This window comes from Cavia porcellus, unplaced genomic scaffold (genome assembly GCF_034190915.1).
Source record: "Cavia porcellus strain 051 isolate PalLab524CR breed Dunkin Hartley unplaced genomic scaffold, mCavPor4.1 scaffold_25, whole genome shotgun sequence".
In the NCBI taxonomy this organism is placed as follows: Eukaryota; Metazoa; Chordata; class Mammalia; order Rodentia; family Caviidae; genus Cavia; species Cavia porcellus.
Genome location: NW_026947508.1, coordinates 5,637,794 through 5,655,827, shown reverse-complemented (window position 1 = coordinate 5,655,827; position 18,034 = coordinate 5,637,794). Strand labels below are relative to the sequence as shown.

At 55.1% G+C, this 18,034-nt stretch overlaps 1 protein-coding gene across 6 annotated transcripts in view; it reads right to left on the bottom strand.

Moving 5' to 3' along the window:
• Pik3cd (phosphatidylinositol-4,5-bisphosphate 3-kinase catalytic subunit delta) overlaps positions 1 to 18,034 on the bottom strand; it is a 39,805-nt gene that overhangs the window by 9,494 nt on the left and 12,277 nt on the right. For 3 of the 6 annotated variants that reach the window (XM_063235450.1, XM_063235454.1, XM_063235451.1), the window contains exons 2-7: positions 14,689 to 14,831; positions 11,453 to 11,569; positions 4,221 to 4,350; positions 3,097 to 3,274; positions 428 to 656; positions 127 to 356 (exon numbers count right to left, since the gene is read on the bottom strand). In XM_063235450.1, coding sequence (XP_063091520.1) covers positions 127 to 356; positions 428 to 656; positions 3,097 to 3,274; positions 4,221 to 4,350; positions 11,453 to 11,537 — 852 coding nt within the window. In that variant the 5' untranslated portion in view covers positions 11,538 to 11,569; positions 14,689 to 14,831. Of the gene's footprint in view, positions 1 to 126; positions 357 to 427; positions 657 to 3,096; positions 3,275 to 4,220; positions 4,351 to 11,452; positions 11,570 to 13,057; positions 13,207 to 14,688; positions 14,832 to 18,034 lie in introns of those variants that run through there. The other 3 variants (XM_063235453.1, XM_063235452.1, XM_063235455.1) reach the window with 3 other exon arrangements.

Below are 18,034 nucleotides of genomic sequence, written 5' to 3'. Positions count from 1 at the left end.
TGCAGGGAAGCGGGTGGACTTCGGGGGCCTGGTGACCACCAGGGGGCTGCACAGCGGAAGCCCCTCATGAATTCCGGATGCAGCAGCTGGGCTGGGATCCCCAGGAAGCCGGCGCCATGGGCTCACCTCGCTGCCCTCGAACTTGACGTTGACCAGCAGGGCACGGCTGGGGACTGGCTGGGGACCAGGTGCCCCGCTCCTGGCTGAGGGCTCGAGCTGCAGGGGGAAGCTGTACTGCAGCCAGGCCTCCCAGCCCAGCTGCTGGCGCCGCACGGCCGCCTCCTCACAGAACTGGCGCATCTTGGCTCGGAAGTCGTTCACCTCCGGGTCATGCAGGGAGTCGAACTCGTGGAGGCCTGGGGCGAGAGGTGGAGGGGTCAGTGTGGGTGCAGGGCTGGCCCTGGACCCCGGCCGCCTGAGCGGCTACCTTTGCCAATGAGGAGGCTGATCTGGGAGTTGATGAGCTTCTTGACACGGTCACCTTCCCGGGCCACCACGCGCAGCACCGGCAGGAAGAGCTGCACGTCACACAGCCGCCGCTGCTCGTCCTCCAGCTCCTGCTGCTCGGCTGTCCGGTTGACACAGGTGAACACGTAGGCCTCTGGGTCGCTGAGCATGTGGAAGAGCGGCTCATACTGCGCCCGGTGCCACAGCACCTGCGGGGACAGCGTGCTCAGCCTTGCGGCCTGGGGTCCCACCCGGTACTGTCCAGGCGCACGGTCTCACTGTCTGCCCTGCATCTCCTGGTCACAGGGACCTCTGCAGGCCACCCTGGGAGACCATGGGTGTGATCTTCAGTCACCCCCGGCATTGCCTTGACATTTAAATGTTGGAAACTAAGTCAGAAGAGTTTAGCATGCCAGTTGGCTGTAGTGGCGTCGGCCTGTAATCCCAGCACTTGGGAGGCTGAGGCAGGAGGATCGCTGTGAGTTTGAGGCCAGCCTGGGTTACATAGTAAGACTCTGTCTCAGAAAGCAAGAAAGAACAAACGAACGAAAGAAAGAGGAAGAAAGTAAGGAAAGAAGGAGTTGAACATGCCAATGGGGCACAGAAAAAGTCTGCATGCACAAGGCCACTAGTGTAGACTCCAGGTGATGTCCCCAGGGCCTCTCAGGGGACAGCTTTGGCTTCAGAGCAAGATGCTCCCCTGGGTGACCGGGAAGAGGAGAAAGGAGGGAGGAGCTTGGTGCTGCCACCTCGGGAGGGCCGGGTGTGGTCTGGCCATGTGACGGCAGACGCAGGGCTGCAACGGCCCAGCGAGACGCAGAGGAGGAAGACCTTGAGATTCCGGCGGCAGACAGACCTCAGACACATCCCGGGAGATGTGTCTGAAAAAACAACTGGGAGAAAACGTTCATTATTCTAGAGCAGGATTTGGCAAACTATGGTTTCTGTTGTTCTGTTCTGTTTTGGTTTTGGGGTACTGGGGATTGAACTCAGGGCTTCTGCACTGAGCAACAACCCCAGTGTATTTTCTACTGCATAGGCTGGGCTAACTTCAGTCCTCCTGCCTCAGCCTACCAGAGTACTGGGACTGCAGGTGGGCCCCACTATGCCTGGCTGCAAAATACAGCTTTAGGGCCCGTCCGGCTCAGCGCCTGGCTCCCGGCACATACCACAGCCTTCGTCTATGGACCATCGGGCTGCCTTCACCGCGGCCTCGGCTGGCATGAGCAGGCCCAGAGCTGAATCACTGCAGCGGGCACCACAGCCGCCAGCACCGAGCTATTTACTATCATGGAAACAAACACGAAGAAACCACAATCAAGCTGTGGCATGAGACGAGGCTGCAGGACTGGTGTGAAGTTCTTTTGAGACAGGGTCTCACTATGTATTCTGGGCTGGCTTTGCACTCACTACAGAGCCCAGGCTGGCCATGAATTTGTGGCAATCCTCCCGCCTCGGCTTCCTGAGTGGGGGAACAAACAGGTTTGCACCCCCACATCTGGCTAGAAACATTATTGCTGTTGCTATTGGTACTAGAGCCTGCACCCCGGCCCTGTGTACTGAGCTGCTTGCAGGCCCCTTTTTAATTTTGAAACAGACTCATTAAATCAGGCAGCCAGGACTTAAACTTTCAATCTTCCTGCCTCAGCCTCCAGAGTGCTGGAATAACAGGAGTACACCACCGTGCCTGGCTAAGAAACTTAATTTCTAAAGAAATCTCCCAGGAAGGGGAACCAAAAAACCCTTCAAGGATAGTACACTGGTTTGACCACTTCTTGTTCTGCTCCTGAGAACAGTTTTACAGCTGTAAGGCCACGCCCTGTGGCAGCCCACGCCAGGCCCACTGTGCAAGAACCACAGGCCCTCTTTTCTGATCGGGGGTCTTTTTTATTTTATTTTTTTTTGTCTTTTTCGTTTTTATCGGTACCAGGGATCGAACTCACGACTGCCTGCTTGCAAGGCAGGCGCTTATGCTGCTGAGCGAAATCCCCAGCTCCTGGGGAGGTCTTTACTATCTTACTATGCAGTTCAGGCTGGCCTTGAGCTCACTTTGTAGCCCTAGCTGGTCCTGAACTTCAAACACTCCTCTTGCCTCAGCCTCCCGAGTGCTGGGATTACAGGCATTCACCACCACGCCTGGCCACAGGCCATTTGAATGTGACAACCACTACCAAATACTGCCCAGATGGCCCATGCTTTGACTCAGTAATCCATTCTGCAAATTACACCCTAAGACCTGAACTCTTTCCCAGAATGACAGTCACAAGGACAGAGACGTTTCTGAACACAAAGGCCTGTGAGTCACTAAGTGGCCGTGAATGGGGTGTGGTTTCCAAAGCAAGACCCAGCTGGGCAAATGAGAGCCTGCGGGGTGCAGCCCTGTTGGTCAATTGCTGGTAATCTAGGAATCTAGTAATCTAGTGACCCAGCACCGGGAAACCTCTGCTGCTAACGGGGGAAGCCAGATTCTCAGTGATAAGTGGAGTTGACTGCAAATTTCCAATCGTTCTTGAAAAATGCTTTGGCTTCTAAAATGTCATCGGAAGACCCTGAGTCTGAGAAATGCCTGGTCTGTTCTTCTGTCTGTCCTCCCGTCTGTCTATCTTTCTGCTCCCGGGTCTGAGCCCGGGTTTGGGATTGGTGCTGTACCTTCTTGATGGTGCTGAGGTTGGCGTTGCGGGACACAGGGAAGTTGAGGTAGACACCCGTGGGCAGCAGGAAGTCCACCACCACGCTCTGGTTCTCCTCCTCGGCCCAGCACTCCATGGGGCAGTCCACACCGGGGGGCATGGTGTTGTTTACCTCGCGGCAGTGGAGGCCCGCTGTCCTGCGGGCGGACAGGGGGCAGCCTGAGGGTCCTGCAGAACAGGAGGAGTCCTACCCACCCCCCTCCAGGCCATTCTTGGGCCACCTCTCCTCAGGGAAGGAGGCTGCCCACTGCCCACTGCCCGAGCAGCTGGGCAAACACAGCCCCATGGGCCAGGCTCCAGGTCAGGGCTGGGTCATTCCTTGGGGGACCCAGCACACTGGACACAGCTGGGGTGCAGAGGGAGAGGACACCTGGCTGGACAGACACTTCAGGACCTCAGAGAGACCAAAGCCTGAGGGCTTTGGCTTGAAACACCACCACCACCACCATCGCCGTCTGCGGTACCAGGGAGTTAACCCAGGACCTTCCCGCCGGGCTATGTCCCCAGCCCTTCTTATTTATTTCCTTTGTTAATAAACAGGATGTCATTAAACTGCTCAACTGCTTAGGCTGGGCGGAACCTGCCATCCTCCTGCCTCAGCCTCCCTGAGGTGGGTACCACCACACCTGGTTTATCCTCTGAAACTTTCTCACCAGAAACCAAAGGCTTTAAAATGGCTCTGGCCATCTGGGGAACGGCTGAAATGTCTCAGTCACACCCAGCGTCCAAGTCATCCCCCGCTGCCTCAGTAAACAATACTACATACACGACTGAAGGTCCCTGTGTACCCCACGCAACCAGGGGTACCTCCCCCTCCTCCAATAGCATCCTCCCCTACCCAGATCGCCACCACCCTTGTTTACAGTTTCCAGGTTGAGTTTTATAATTTCAGCGCACAAACGTGTACCCACGGGGGTCCCTGAGGTTCTGGGCAGGTTTAAAAATAACCTCACAGAACGGCACCCCCACCAGCAGCTCCCCAGCCCCTCAAAGCGCCTGCATCCGGGGGGCAGGGAGAGCAAAGCGCCCCATCCTCACTCTAAGCCCGTATTTCATTGGGTCGAGGAAGCACCCCGTCTTTACCCCCACGCTTGGCGATGAACCTGAAGCGTTGTTTCTACTTTTCCTGGGGTTCCAGGGACGCTGCAGACACTCCGGTGGTCAAGTCTCTGTGGAGAAGCCGGGGGAAGGTGAGCCCCGTCCGAGTGCAGTTCTTAATGTCAGGGTTACCAGCAGCCATGTCCAAAAGACAGAAAAGACACAGGTAAAGTGAACTTTCATTGTACATTTTTATTTAACCCAAAATGTCCCCAAAGATGGCCATATCGACACATCAATACAGAAAAATTACCTCCGCCCCCCACTCAAAGAAACAGGGTCTCACTATGCAGTCCAGGCTGGCCTCAAACTCTCTGTGTGTAGCCAGGGCGGGCCTTGAACTCACAGTGATCCTCCTGCCTCAGCCTCCCAAGTGCTGGGATAACCGGTATGTGTGACCACACCTGCCTTGGAAATGGCGAGGTCATTTTAATGGACATTTCTCTGATGATCCCACAAAACATTTACCTTTCAAAGACAGCTTACTTATAACCTGGACCCTTTTCCAAACAGGTTGCTGTTTTCATGTTTACAAAATCACTTTGCCTACCCTGAATGTCACCCCTATGTGGGAAAGAGGAGCTGGAAACATCTCCTCGTTTGAATCATCTTTTTGCTTTGTCTGGTGTCTTTTTGATCAATAGAAGTTTTGTTTGGTTTTGCTTTTTTCAGAAACCAGGGATCGAACTCACAACCTTGCGCTTGCCAGGCAGGTGCTTATGCTGCTGAGCTAAATCCCCAGCCCCGAGTAGAAGTTTTTAACCTTGGTGTCTAATTTATCCATCTCTTCCCTTCATGTTTCGTGAATTTTATTGTTTAAAAATCGCTCGTGGGCCAACCGTATCGTTTAAGACTCGTGAGGCCCAGTCCAGTCCCTAGCACTGCAAAAAACCCAAAGAACAAAAACCCACACCCTGCCCTGCTATAAGATCCCACTCTCCTACGTGACACGGTCCCAAGGACGCCTCTGTCTCAGGAGCTGGTCCCCGCTGCCAGTGCTGGCTGCACCCGGGCCTCGTCCTCGGAGGTCACAGACGACGTGGGACCGCACGTCGCCTGTCTTCCCAGGAAACTGCTGCAGGTGGTCACTTCCTGATTGTGAAACCACAACCTCTAGGGTTCCTCTTTCTGAGCAAGGCCAGGCCAAAGCCTTCCTCTCTGATTCAAAACCTGGGGTGCAGTCAGAAACCCCGGAGAATCCACACAGGATGCTGAGCATGCAGAGGGACGTCACATGGTCACTGGATCAGCCAGGCTCAAGCTCCTGGGGACTCTGACCAGGTTCCGAGAGAGACACTCCTGATTCTGCACCCTGCAGCACTCCAGAATCTGCTGGATTCACCCTGCTGGGGCGCAGAGAAACTCCTCCTTAGAAAAACCTCATTCCCCACGGAGGTTCCGGCAGCACGCAGAGGTCATCGTCACCCGCCAGAGATGGTCACTTAGGGACGGTGCAGCAGGACACAGCGGTCCCTTCCGGCTCTTTGCACAGCACCACCAACTTCTCCCAGAGTGAAGCCAGACCTGTGACCCCCACAGTGACACTGGCAAATCCAGGGACAGATCCCGCCCATGGAAGCCGAGTAGTGCAACCACTTTGGAAAACTGGTGCCATCTACTGAGGGGGACACAACTGTGCCCAGGACCCTCGAGTCCATGCCAGGTCTGCACCCTCTAGGGACGGGGGCCCGGAGGAGCTGGAGGACGTGTTCATGAGGGTCCACGTGGCCCTGCCTGAGACCCCTGGATGTGCGTGAGCAGAGGTGGAAAGGTGCACTGTGGGTGTCACTGCACACTGCCACCGTGTTGTGTGCCAACAGCAGTGGATAGTTCACCCCGGCAGGGCCGCTGGCCACAGCCCGACCCAGGAACGCAGCACAGGGCACCTCAGCTCCTCTAATCCCCCAATTCCAGACGCAGGGTCCAAGAAACAGCCGTACAATGGCAGACCCACAGGAGTGGGCCTTTGGCCCAGCGGCATGTCACGAGTCACGTGTGTTCACACAAAACAGGAACCCAGGGACTGGGCACACAAGTCCCCTCTTCTTGGGGCAAGAGGGGAGGGGAAGCTGGGTCTGGTTTGTCCAAGTGACCAATGTCCTCCTCGCTGAGGGAACCCAGGCCACGTACGCTGCTTCTTCAGAGGCTGCTCTGCAAAGTGGCCACGAGGCCTGCAGAGCGGGATGAGACGGGTCCCTGGGAGCCATCACCGCACCCCTGCTAGACCCTCTCACCTTGCAGATCCAACATCTGGATTTCAGAGCTGAACCAACCAACTCACCCAAGAGAAGGTGCCTGTCACAGAAACTTCTAGAAGGTGGTCACACACGGTCCACCTCCCTTGCATTAGCCCAGGCAAGGTGGGTGCAAACCAGCAGCCACCTCACTCATTTATAGCCTCAAACAGTTCTTTTACACTGGCTGAGGGGCCACACGCCTGGAATCCAATCCAGCACTCGGGGGCTGAGGCAAGAGGATCTCAAACTCAAGCCCAGCCTGGGCAACTTAGTGACTCAGGAAGGCCCTGTCTCAAAATCAAAAAATAAGAGCAGGGCTGGGGCATAGCTCAGCATGAAGGCCACTCCCCTGTACTGTTAAAAAGAAAACAAAACAGCTGTCTATTCCAGCTTCGTGTCCTGGCCAGCTCCACGGAGGCCGAAGCAGGCTCATCTGCTGGGGCTGAGTCCACAGCCACCTTCCCCTTGGAGCTGCTTCCTGGCACAGCCTGTGCTGGGCCACCAAAGCCCAAAGAGTCTTGAAAGTCTTGGTGGTGGCAGCCCAGGTGACAGACCTCAGGGCGACAGGTAGGTGACGGGGAGCTGAGGAGTCTGCCGCCAGGTTTTGTTACAACTGCATCTCGAGACCAGAGAGGCTGTCGGGCAGGGAACTGATTGGTCCTGATTTTGTTTTTTCGGCACTGAGGGTTGGACCCAAGCCTTCGCACTGAGCTACAACCCTGGCCCTTCTGGTACTTTTTTTTGAGTCGGGTATAAGATGCTCATTAGGTACTGTTTGAGCAAGTGATAAAAATAAAAAACGAAATGGCTAGATAGACTGTTAGTCACTCTCTCCTTGCTGAGACACCGATACCAACACCTTCCCGGGAAGGTGGCCCCAGGGCAGGGCGGTGTGGGAGAGGAGAGGAGAGGAGAGGCCTCACAGCACCCCATCAAGGCCAGGAAACAGGGAGCTGGGCGGGGTTGACCCCTTCCAGCCCACACCGGTGACCAGCTCTTCCCACCAGACCCCCTCCTGACAGCAAGTCAGCTCTCTGCCCCCACAATCCAGATTCTTCCCGGCCCCTGAAGGACTCCCTCTCATGCCTTTATCCAAAGCCCTCAGTCCCCGGCTAAGAGCTGCGCGAGCCCTATCAGTTCTGGCCCTGCTGAAAAGCCCAAGTCCAAAGTGTCCTCGGAGACTGGAGGCAAACTCCACCTTGAGCCCTTGTGAAAAGCAAAAGAGAATTAATAAACACGAGTGACACACAGTGGAGCAGGGTAAACCTGCCCAGTGCAAGAGAGGAACCGGTGTGGCCCGGAATGGGCTTGAACTTGCAATCTTCCTGCCTCAGCTTCCCAGAGTGCTGGGAATGCAGGGACGCACCACCACGCCCAGCCACAGAATAAACTTGATTTTCAACTCTGAGCTTATCTTAAAAAAAAAAATGAACTTGTGCTGTCCTGTACATACGATACGCACAGTCCGCTCCTCATTTTCTGAACATAAGACAACTTCTAAGTGATAGTTTTATTAAATTCATCTTCCGGATTTATGTGATGACAATGTGAATATTTTCAAAACTAAGCCACACAGTGTTCGATGATTTTCTTTCTTTTGTTCAACTTTTTGCTTCTCCTGTAGCTTACAGTCGCCTAATTTTTAACTTTGTTTTTCTATGTACAAATCAATAACTCTACACACACTCTTCAGCGGAACTACAGAACGCCTCCCGACACAGCAAACAGGCCAGACAGCCCATAAAATGCATCGCTTCCTAAGATAGCTTTCTTGGGGTTCTTGGCCCTTTTGATCTAAACAGACCCAATGCGCTGGATAAGGTCTCTCCTAGGTCTTCTCATCACTATCTTTACGGTCACTCACTCGGTCTTCAAGAGCAAATACAGCAGTGCCTCAGGCCTGCAGGTGTAGCTCGGTTACAGAGCGTGTGTGTGCCCAGCACACTCAAGACCCACGTCTGATGCCCAATATCCAAACAAAGGAGCCACAGATTATCTGACAAATGTTCTGACAGTAAGGCGTCTCATAGCTTTGCTGGAGATATAACATAATATCAATGTGGATGAAGTCAGTATTTTAATTCTCTCTTTTTTTTTTGTGGTACCAGGGATCGAACTCACGACCTCGAACCTGCCAGGCAGGCGCTTATGCCGCTGAGCTAAATCTCCTGCCCGGGATTTTAATTCTCTAGCGCCACAAAAACAAACAAGAGCAAAAGCAAATAAAACAAGGAGGCGATCTTACTCCAGGAAACACAAAAGTCTAACATGCAAAAGAAACAGAACTGCCACCCTGCAGGGACACCACAGAGCAGAATCACGTCTGACGGCAAAGCTGTGTTACTGCAGCTCAGCCCTGGGCGCCAGTGTGTGCCCTGGCTCTTCCATCCCCAGAACTCAACCCTGCAGCCCACGTAGCTGCCTCTGCACAGCCAAGGGCAAGCGCACTCCACACTGCTCTATCCCCCGTCCAGCCAGGACACTGCGGAGTCTCAGCCACAGAGCCCAGGTCACAGGTCCTGGCTCCGGCCGCTCAGAAGCGGGCCTTTTCACTTTCCGTGGTGGGGCTGGCGCTAGCTGTGGTTTGAACACGGTTTGTCCCCACCTTTGTGACAGAGCCTTGGTCTGCCCATGGGGATACTGAGGGGCAGGGCCGCCTGGGAGCCCTGGGAAGGGCGCCCTGAAGTGGGAGCTGTTATATAAAAGCCCAGCACCCTGCTTTGCTCTGGCTTTCTATTTTGTGGTCATGAGTTTGATCCCTGGTACCGATAAAAAGGAAAAAGACAAAAAAAAAATTACTATTTTGTGACACACTGTCTCCCTGTTTCACCCACAAACCGTGAGCTAACATAAACCTCTCTTCTTCCTAAGTAGCCAACCTCAGGCATTTAGTTCTAATAATAAAAACACACACACGAAGCTGCTGCAGTGTTTTCCACCCGACCCCAAGGCTCAAGGTAAGACTGACTGATGGACACCTGGGCTGCGTTCCTGGTTCAGCCGCACAGCGGGCAGGGACGAATGTCCTCCAGCAGCTACTGAACAGGGGAGCAAGGGGGTGATGTTCTGGGAAAGTCACATCTCAATCTCCCTAATGTGCTATTTTTCTTAAATGACAATGACAGAATTCTGGGAACTGATTGTAGAAACACGGCAGCACGGGCCCACTGTCCTGTAGCTTCTAGCACTGTGTTCCAACCCCACCGTCCCTGAGCTTCTGTATATGGGCCTTCCTTGTTCCTCAAGCTGGTTTCGAACTCCTGAGCTCAAGAGAGTTTTCTACCTCAGCTTCCAGAGCAGCTGTCCCACCCTGGCAGGATATCTGGAGTTCTAGAAATTCACGGTGAGCCCCTAAAGTGTGGTCTTCTGCTCACGGTGCTGGGTCTTACTCAAAAATGCTTCTTTTAACTCAGAAGTGTCTTTGGTTCTAGAAGCTTCTCCTGTATAATTTCTCTCCTTAATTTCATTTTTTTTCTTTTTCCTGGAACCCCCATACTGACCTAAGTCCCCAGTACCTCCTCTCCTTTTCTTGAGACCAGGTCTTGCTAAATTACCTAGGTAGAATTCAATTTGTGATCCTCCTGCCTCAGCCTCCCTAGTGCTGGGATTACAGACGTGCACCACCACAGGCTACTACTCTGTTTTCTAAAGGCTTTGTATATTTTTTAACTCTATATTTCCATTTGAGTGGGTTTTGAAACAGAACAGAGACAATGGTATGCATTCAGTCAGGGAAGAAGTCTATGACCGGAGGCCACATCTATCACAAGTTCCAGGCCAACCTGGGCACCCTAGGGAAACCCTGTGTTCTGTGTCTGAACTGCAAATAATAATAAAAATAAACTTTTTTTTTTTTTTTGTCTTTTTCGTTTTTATCGATACCAGGGATCAAACTCATGACTGCCTGCTTGCAAGGCAGGCGCTTATGCCGCTGAGCTAAATCCTCAGCCCTAATAAACTATTTTTAAAAGGCATTCTGGAACAAGGACCAAGAACGTCTGAACAGGTGTGTGGAGGAAACGCCATTCCCCAGCCAGGTCTACAGGACCCACGGCTCACACCTCTACTCAGCACAGCTGAGAGTTCTGGAGAGTTCCGGAAACCTCCAGATCCGTTCAACTTGGAGGCAGGAGACAGGGCGCCCAGCAAAGCAAGTTCTGTGTCCGCCTTTCCTTCTGCCACAGTAGTTTTGTCTTTATCTGATTTACAGGTTGAATGTTTGCATATTTACCTATTTGGAAGGATGCTGGGTGTTGGACCTTCCCACTGAACTACATGCCAGTCCATTTCCAATTTTTCATTCTGAGACAGGGTCTCACTAAGCACTCAGGTTGTTCTCAAAGGTGTGACCCTCCTGCCTCGGCCTCCTAGATTACTCCATTTCCAGTTACACTTTAATTTCTAGAAGTGATCCGTGACCAAGAAGGAAAAAATGTTTCACTTTTTCTCTCCCTGATGAGGCCTGAACTCCTGGGGTAAAGAGACTGTAGCACACACTTTCACCCACAATTCCAGCTTCTAGCCTTGCTGCACCCCACCTTTGGGACAGTTACACGCCGGAGGCTGCAGCTCACAGATGCACCCCTCGCCCAGAGCCCCCAGATCCCCCAGCAGCACAGCCTCCTCTTGGGAGCCGGCTGAGGTCTAGTTCACTTCCCCTCGCTTGCTCCTAGCATGAATTTGGGGCCCTCTTTGCTCTCTTCCTTGGGGTGTGACAAGTCCTTCCTGGCTAGAGAGTGGGTTTTGTTCAAATTCTTGTTCTGTTTTGATATTTGAGACAAGATTTTCCTTTATGGTGAAGGCTGGTTTTGAACTCACTAAGCTGGCCTAGAACTCACATGGATCCTCCTGCCTCAGCCTCCCAAATGCTCACACCTTATAGGTGTGCACCACCATGCCCCGCCTGGCTTCAAATTCTTAATGTACTGCAAAACAGTACTCCCTCATTCTCTCCAGATGCTGCTCCTGTCCCCAACCTACCTCTCCGGGATGGGCCTAGAAAGAGCCCCAGCAACGGCCCCCCGGCCTGGCAGGTCACAGGTGCAGGGACATCAGGGAGAGTCATCCCACATGCCTGCTCTTCAGCTCCTTAGATATCTGGAAAGAAAGCATGAGAAGTGGGTTAGAACCGAGGTGCTCAGGGACCTGGTGCACAATCTCGGACTGGACTTAGCTCAAAAGCAGCAGCTTCAGCCTGGTCTCCTTTCTGACAAACCAATCCCACTCAGCTCCCTCCATCAGCCCTTCTCGCCACCTGCCTTGATGCCACCGCAGCTCCCTTGGGTGGCATGGAAGCAAACCACAGGGGCATTTCCTGGATGACTCACAGCACTTTTCAGAGCTCTTTCTGTGTTTTGTTTGGTTTTTGAAAGCAAAGTGATTGATCTGAGTCAGGCCTGGGTTCAAATTCCACTTCATAGCTGCAAAAAGTAGGTTCCTGAACCCGGGCGCAGTCCCTGTGGGGATCTGGCTTCAAAGCCAGGGCTAAAGGCACATTTGGGATGAAACGGAAGGTGGGAGGGGAGGGGCTTCTTCCACCACCGAGGCGGGAGAATCCGATCCCAAAGAGGGAAAAAGGATCGGAGCTGAGCGCTGCGCTGCGGCTCGGCCAGGCGAATTCCAGAAGCAGGAGTCACCTCCCAGCCCAGGCCGCTCGCCCTGCGAGAACTTTAGCCTGGAGCCCACCGGGCCGGTGCGCAGATCTACAGGGCCGGCTTCTCCGGGAAGGAGGAGAGCCCGGGAGCCTACTGGGAAAGGTGGGTGTGAAGGGGACACATTTCCCAGGGCCACCTGGGCCCCCCGCTGCTGACCCCAGGAGGACAGCCGTGTCCACCGTCCCCTCCAGCGGCATGCGGGAGGACGGCCAGGGCTTCCCCAGGAGCTGCTAGCAGAGGAGCAGCCGGGGCCCAAGGCCCAGGAGGGCACAACTTCATCCTCCGCACGGCACAGCCCTGGAGACGGCGAGCCCGCAGCAGAGACAAAGCGCGAGGCACGGCGAGACCGGGAGGGCAGGCGGGGAGAACCGGACCTCAGTCCCGGTCAGGAAACCGGGCGGCAGCGCAGAATCCAGAGCCGGCCCGCAGAAGGCGCGTCCGCGGAGGAGGCCGCCAGGACCTGTGCACCCGGCTCGTCCTCCCCAGCCCTCCGGGGTTCAAGGGCAAAGCTGGGGAGGTCACCGGCGTGGGGGACACGGCGACGGGGCGCGCGATGCTCGGTCCGGAACCAGGGCAGGAGGAGGGGCCGGAGGGCGGCACCGAACTGCTCGGTCCGGAGAGTAAACAGTGGTCCCAGACCTGGCCCTGCTCTCTCCACGGCGGGCGGCGGCGGGGACCCCGGGATCACCCCGGGATCGCGACCCGGGAGGCACAAAGGATGCCGCCGGCCCGGAGGAGCGCATCGCTGCCCCGCCCGGGGACCAGGGCGGGCGCGACCCCCCTGCCTCGGCCTCGCCCTCGCCAGCGGGGTCCTGACTCCCGCCCTGCCGGACCGGGTGACCCCACCCTGCGCCCAGAGCCCAGGATGGGCGGGGCGGGACGGTGGATGGGGCGCGGGGGGCGCAGACGCCCGCACAGGTGGGCTCCGTACCGGGTGCTGGTGCCAGGGGCGGGGCGCGGGCTCTGGAGACGGTGGTCCAGGGGACACGGCGGGCGGGTCCGGGGGTGTCCGGAGGGCGCCAGCCACCCGGGGGCGGCGCGGGGCGCGCAGGGCCGGAGGGCGCGGGGCCCAGGCGAGCAGACATCGGCGAGGGGCGCGGCCGGGGCGGGGCCGGAGGGAGGGCGGGGCCGCGCCGGGTGGGCGGGGCGCGGGCGGGACGGCGATGGGTGGGCGGGGCCGCGCTCAGCTCCCGGGCGCCAGGCGCTGCGCCGAGTGCGCGCACACAGTCCTGGCTGAACCGCGCTCCAAAACAACCAGAGAACCGAAGGAGCGTCTGCAAGGCGATCTGCAAGGCGGCCTGCCTGCCGGGCCGCGGGCCGCTCCCGCATCCCAGGGCAGCCCCAGGAGGCGCGCAGCACCAGACCCAAGGAAGGCTGCAGCGGAGTCACCGAGTCACCCGAGGCGCTGGCTTTGTGCTCGAACCCGAGGCAGCCGGCAGCTCCCCAGCCCAGGGCCTATCCGCTGGGGCTCCTCTAGGTCGATGTGCAGATAAGTAGGTTTCCCTACACTTTTCGTGCGCCTGGGTCCCTCGTAGTCTCCCACGGTGCAGGCAGGCGCGGCTCCTCTTGGCGGGTGTGTGTGTGTGTGTGAATGAACCCCAAGATCGGAAGTCGAGGGCTGCACCCTCGTGTCCATGTTGCACCCAGACCCAATCCACACAGCCTCTTGGCGGTGGAACGGGCGCGCGCGGCTTTGGTTTGCAGCCGGCCCGTGAACAGAGAGCCCTTTTGCTCTCTGGCGTCCCTGTCTCCTTAGAAGGTTCTTTCCCATCCACAGCTCCGGATTGTGGCCTTGCGCAGTGTGGGTGAGGACCAGGATCCTCCCATGCGTTTCCCGCGGGTGGAGACATAGTTTACGGGACTTTTAATCGCTCTAGGTGAAGCCCAGAGCGTGGCCAGTGCACTCCGGGTGACACCGGAAGCACAGAGTCCGAGGTGGGGTCCCCAGGCCAGGCGCTGCCCACGGGCCTCGGCAGCCTCTGCATCTCCAACACCCAGGCCAGGGATGACAGATCCCCCCAATGGAGACCCTGCACACAGGCGCGGCTTTGTAAATACACTCGCTGTAGGCTACGCGCCCCACACACTGCCACGCACGTGGCGGGCCTGGCTTGGCATGGCCAGAGAAGCCACTGGGTGAGGGCCTGCTCAGCAGCCGGGGGTGGGGGTGGGTACTGCGCCTGGCTCTGCCCTGCGCCCTCCACCTCTGGCTTGGGCCTGGGGATGGCGGGTGACTCAGCCAGGGTGTGGAACAGGGGTCCCCCCTGCAGGCCACCCGCAGTGGGTGAGGCCCCAGGAAGGAGAACTAAGTCACTCAAAGTCAGGGCCAGACCCTGGACTGGCAGACAGAGGCTCCTATCTCCCTGACGGCCACCTAGGTGCCTGCCCAGTTGGACAGCACCCATCCAGTGCCAGGCCACCACCAAAATCAAGGCAGACAAGCTCCTGAATTCCTCTCCCAGGCCTGCAGTGGACCCCAAGCTGGGAGGGAGATCCCGTTTGCTCTCCAGCATGGATCTTAACAGAGATCAAACTAAAGGACAAGCAATGGAACCCACTGACCTGGCTGGAGGTACAGGTTAGAGGTGTCAGCCACCGGTTTCTCCAGAGCCCAGAAGAGAATCCCAGATTCTTTGAAATGGCAAAAACCACGAAAGGTCACATCCCTGTATTTGAAAGATGTGCTGAGAGCACAGTGACAAATTCTGGAAAGACAGAGAGCACAATGAGTTGTTTGGAGGGAATTATGGGACAAGGAGGTGCATGGAAGTGTCTAGAACACTGTGGTCCTGCGTGGAAGGCAGACACCAAGAGACCGGCTTGTCTGAGGTCACACAACTAGTTAGGGCAGAGAGAGAGGAAAAATCCTTCTGCCGACTGCTCGTCACAGCTTTGGTTCCTCTAAGTTGTTTGTGAAACCAGGTGAGAATATAAATAGAGAACAGATAAGTGAGTTTCACTACAGTTGAAGATCAGATTAAATAAAAAATGTAGGTTTCTGCCCCTCGGCTTGCTATGGCCAAAAGGAGCTGGTCCTCGGAAGGCCTCAGGACTATCAGGAAACCAAGTGTGTTCCTGCCGCCACCTCTCGACCTTGCTCTATCCAGGGGCACTCGAATCAGGGAGCTGATGTGTCCTCGTCCCTCTCCTGACACTTCCCGGTCGGTCACCTCGCCATGTTGCAGTCCAGGCCTCCTCCTGCTGCCCACTCGCAGCCCAGACCCCGCCCTGCTGAATCTGCTTTTCCTCTTCACACTCACAAGGGCCACCGAGTTCCTAGGTGTGGCCAGAGCAGACCTGGAAGGCTACAGTCAGGGGAAATGAGAGGCAACCAACCACGAAGCAGGGAAATGTTTGTTTTCAATTAAGGCGCTCCTGGTTAAAGGACCAGTTTCCTCCCTTCTATTAGGTTGCTAAATCAATTGGTTGCTAACTGATAGACCAGGAGACGTATTAAGTATGTATATTACAGTATTCGGAACGAAGAGAGTCCAGTTTTGATGATTTTTTGGAGTTTCTTTTTTTTTGTTTTTTTTTTTTTTTTGTCTTTTTCCTTTTTATCGGTACCAGGGATCATCCCCGAACTCATGACTGCCTGCTTGCAGGGCAGGTGCTTAACCCTACCCCTAAATTTCCGCCCCTCTTTTTTTTTTTTTTGAGACAGGTTGTTACGGCTTGTATCTAAACGTCCCCCCAAAGTCTCATGGGGTCATTGGTGGGCTTTTTCAGAGGTGGCTGGGTCTAGACGTGTGATGCTGGGATTCAGGGTGTGTGATTACTAAACCGCTCACCTGATGGGTTTGGCACTGCCCTAACCTGCAGCCTACATAGACAATAAAAGGGGCAGACAGATGCTGTTAAGGCCCCGGGCTTGCTCCGCTGCCCTCTGCTCACCAGGTACTGCTGTCCACCCTGTCTGAAAGCCAGTCAGTCAGAGACAGAAACCTCTACAAACCGGGAGCTAAATGAAATTTGCCTCCTTTAATTTTGGGTGTCAGATATTTTGTCTCAGCCATGAGAAAAGTGACTTAAGACATGGGGGTCTCTCTTGGAAGTGCAGGCTGATCTTGAACTCACTACGGAGCCGAGGTTGGCCTCCAGCTCCTGGTGATACTTGTGTCTCAGCCTCCCGAGTGCTGGGATTCCAGGCGTGTGCCACCACACCCTGCGATAACTTTGCTTTTATTTGTATAAGTCTCACACACAGTACTGCAGTGTATAACAGAGCATGAAACCACTACTGTACTACATAAAAAATCAACAATTACAGTACCATGGGAACAGGTTATCATACAAAAAAAAGACATTGAGGCTCTGTAAGCAAGGTAACAGAGCTGCACCCCCCCAAAAAAAAACAGGTTGTAAGTAAGCAGCAGGCTGTAAATCTAATAGTCATTGAACATCTGGGCTGTTATGTGAGAAATGTCTGTATATGAGGAAAGGAGGGGTCTTTGCACAAGCAGCTGCTCAAGGGAGAAGGAAGCCTCCATTTTTTTGTGTAATCTGTCCTTGTTCCCTTAATTTTGTTTTGTTCTATTTTGGGGGGTGTTTTATTTTTTGGCCTTTTGTTTTTTGAGATGGGGTTTCCTTATGTCACCCAAACTGGCCTCAAATTTCTGAGCTCCAGCAATGCCCGGCTTCCGCCTCCTGGGTAGCGGGGGCCAGCGCAGGGCACCCCACCCCACGGTTCCCTTGGCATTGTTATTCTCAAAGCACAGGGGGCAGGAGCCTAATTCTGAGATGACCTGCTGTCATCTCTACATGTTTTCACTGATTTCTGAGTTCTCAGTCTCCACTGAATTCAGAAAAGTGGCTCAACGGTAGTTAAATAGCAAAGTTAATTAAAATGTTAATCATTTTTGTTAAGTCAAATTCCCAAGCTCAGACCAGAGTTTACCCTTGGTTGTGGCTCCCAGAGTTTGGCACCCAGGACAGGGTTGGGGTTTGGGGAGCAGAGAGAAAATGACCCTTGGTTCAAGCTGTCCACTCATTCACAGTCGGCCAGAAAGCATGTGTGGTTACGGGAGCGCAGCCCTGGACTTGGCTCCAGATGTGGGACCCTCCTGAGGTCTCCAGAGCGGTCCCTGTGGGTAGGAAAGGGCACTGGGCTGACCTTGGCTGGCCGAGGCAAGGATCAATGGTGGGGCGTAAGAGTCCCTCCAAGGGGACACGCAAGTGGGCCCTACCTGCCCCTGTGTCTGGGAGTCTGGATTTCCCAGGTCCAGGATGAAGTCCTTTAACTTGGGCGGTCAGCATTTCATTGCTGTGCACAGATACACCAGAAAAGAGTCAAGGAGGAAAGACTGGGTTATGTTGTGAGGTTTCGGTCCATGGATAGCCGGTCCCATGGCTCTGCGCTTCTCAGGGGATGTCACTCCTGCCCCCCGGGAGGCAGAGAAAGAGGGGAAGAGCCAGAGAAGAAAAGGCAGAGGACAGATGGAGTCCCCACGGTCACACCCCACCGTGACCCACTTCTTCCCACAAGGCGATAACTGTGATCTCATCAGGGGCTTAACTCATGATCCTCACCATCCTGTCACCTTCCAAAGCCCTTCCTCCAACAAGACTTCTGGGATGTTTGTTTGTTTGTTTGTAGACAGGGTCTGCCTAGGCAGCCCAGGTTGGGTTCAAACTCTAGGTGACCCTCCTACCTCGGCCTCCCAAGTGCTGGGGTTACAGCCATGCACCACCACCCCGGGCTCTGGGGACATCTTAGATATAAACCTTATCTGTTATAGACACCCTCTGTGTATGGGACAGGCCAGCTGTTCCGCGGTGAACCAGAGAGAAAGTCAGAGCAGGGAAAGCAACATCATGGCGAATGTGTGCCTTCCCCGTCAAGGGTCAGGCCAGAGCTCAGGCTCTGTGGAAATGGTTTTCTAGAATCTCCTGTGACATCTCCTGATGT